The 935-nt window shown below is 39.7% G+C and overlaps 1 protein-coding gene across 1 annotated transcript in view; it reads right to left on the reverse strand.

Annotated features, from left to right (window-relative positions):
• The window catches only part of ECRG4 (ECRG4 augurin precursor), a 5,894-nt gene that overhangs the window by 979 nt on the left and 3,980 nt on the right, over positions 1 to 935 (reverse strand). The window contains exon 4 of the mRNA XM_009638970.1: positions 241 to 329. Coding sequence (XP_009637265.1) covers positions 241 to 329 — 89 coding nt within the window. The remainder of the gene's footprint in view (positions 1 to 240; positions 330 to 935) is intronic.

Consider the following 935-nt stretch of genomic DNA (forward strand, 5'->3'; position numbering starts at 1 on the left):
GAAATATTTTTGGGCCGGGTTTAAAAAAAAAAAAAAAAAAAAAAAAAAAAAGTTTTGCAAAATAAACAATGGGTAAGTATGGCCCAAGTCCTTTGCTGGAACAAACAGCTATTTCATTGTTAAAACTGTGTCCTAATACTCAAGAAAACCTACTAAGTGGATTCATTGTACCCCACAACAGGCCTCATTTCAGTTTTTGAAATGCCCACAGGAACTCAAAGAAGAATTCATCTTACCTACGTGGTTTGTCCTTATTCCTTATTTCTTGGTATTTGCCCCCAGTTTTCACTTTCTGATGCATAAAACCACTTTTCCTATTTTTCCTATTCCTATTGGGGGGGTGGGACATGACATAGCCATGCTGTTAAGAAGCCACTTTAACTGCATAAGGTCCAGGAGGATACAAAAAACCCCATGTCCTTCATTATTGCAGTCCAAGCAAAGGATTATTTTTCCTAATTGTTCCAGCTTTGAAAATGCCTGCATTCATCTTCTAAGCAATCCACATAGCACAAAGGTCTAAAATGTACTCCAGCTTGCCTGTGCCAATACAGTCTCATTAAATGTATTCACACAGCTGCCAGAAGCCAAGAATTCAACATCTATAACTATTTTTTACCTCTGATTAACGTAGAAATTATTCTACGTGTGGGACCGCAACTAAATGCACATTTTTCACCCTATTTCAGCATCTGTGTAGTAGAGCTTTGTGCAGAGCTGGGAACTCTTGATTCCACTCCAGTGTTTTTACAAATTAACTGTTTAAAAAAAGAAAAAATGGATCCTTCTCATTTGAAGGGGGGTTGGCTGCACGTTATTAAATGGTTTTTCCTTTCACATTTAAAGTCGAAGCACAGCTCCTGGTGCTCGTGATGGTCAGGAGCTGCCTGCACCGGGGAGGCGCAGGCATGCATTGGGGACGTAACCTTAGGGCA

Source organism: Egretta garzetta, unplaced genomic scaffold (assembly GCF_000687185.1).
Source record: "Egretta garzetta isolate BGI_Z169 unplaced genomic scaffold, ASM68718v1 scaffold5, whole genome shotgun sequence".
NCBI lineage: Eukaryota > Metazoa > Chordata > Aves > Pelecaniformes > Ardeidae > Egretta > Egretta garzetta.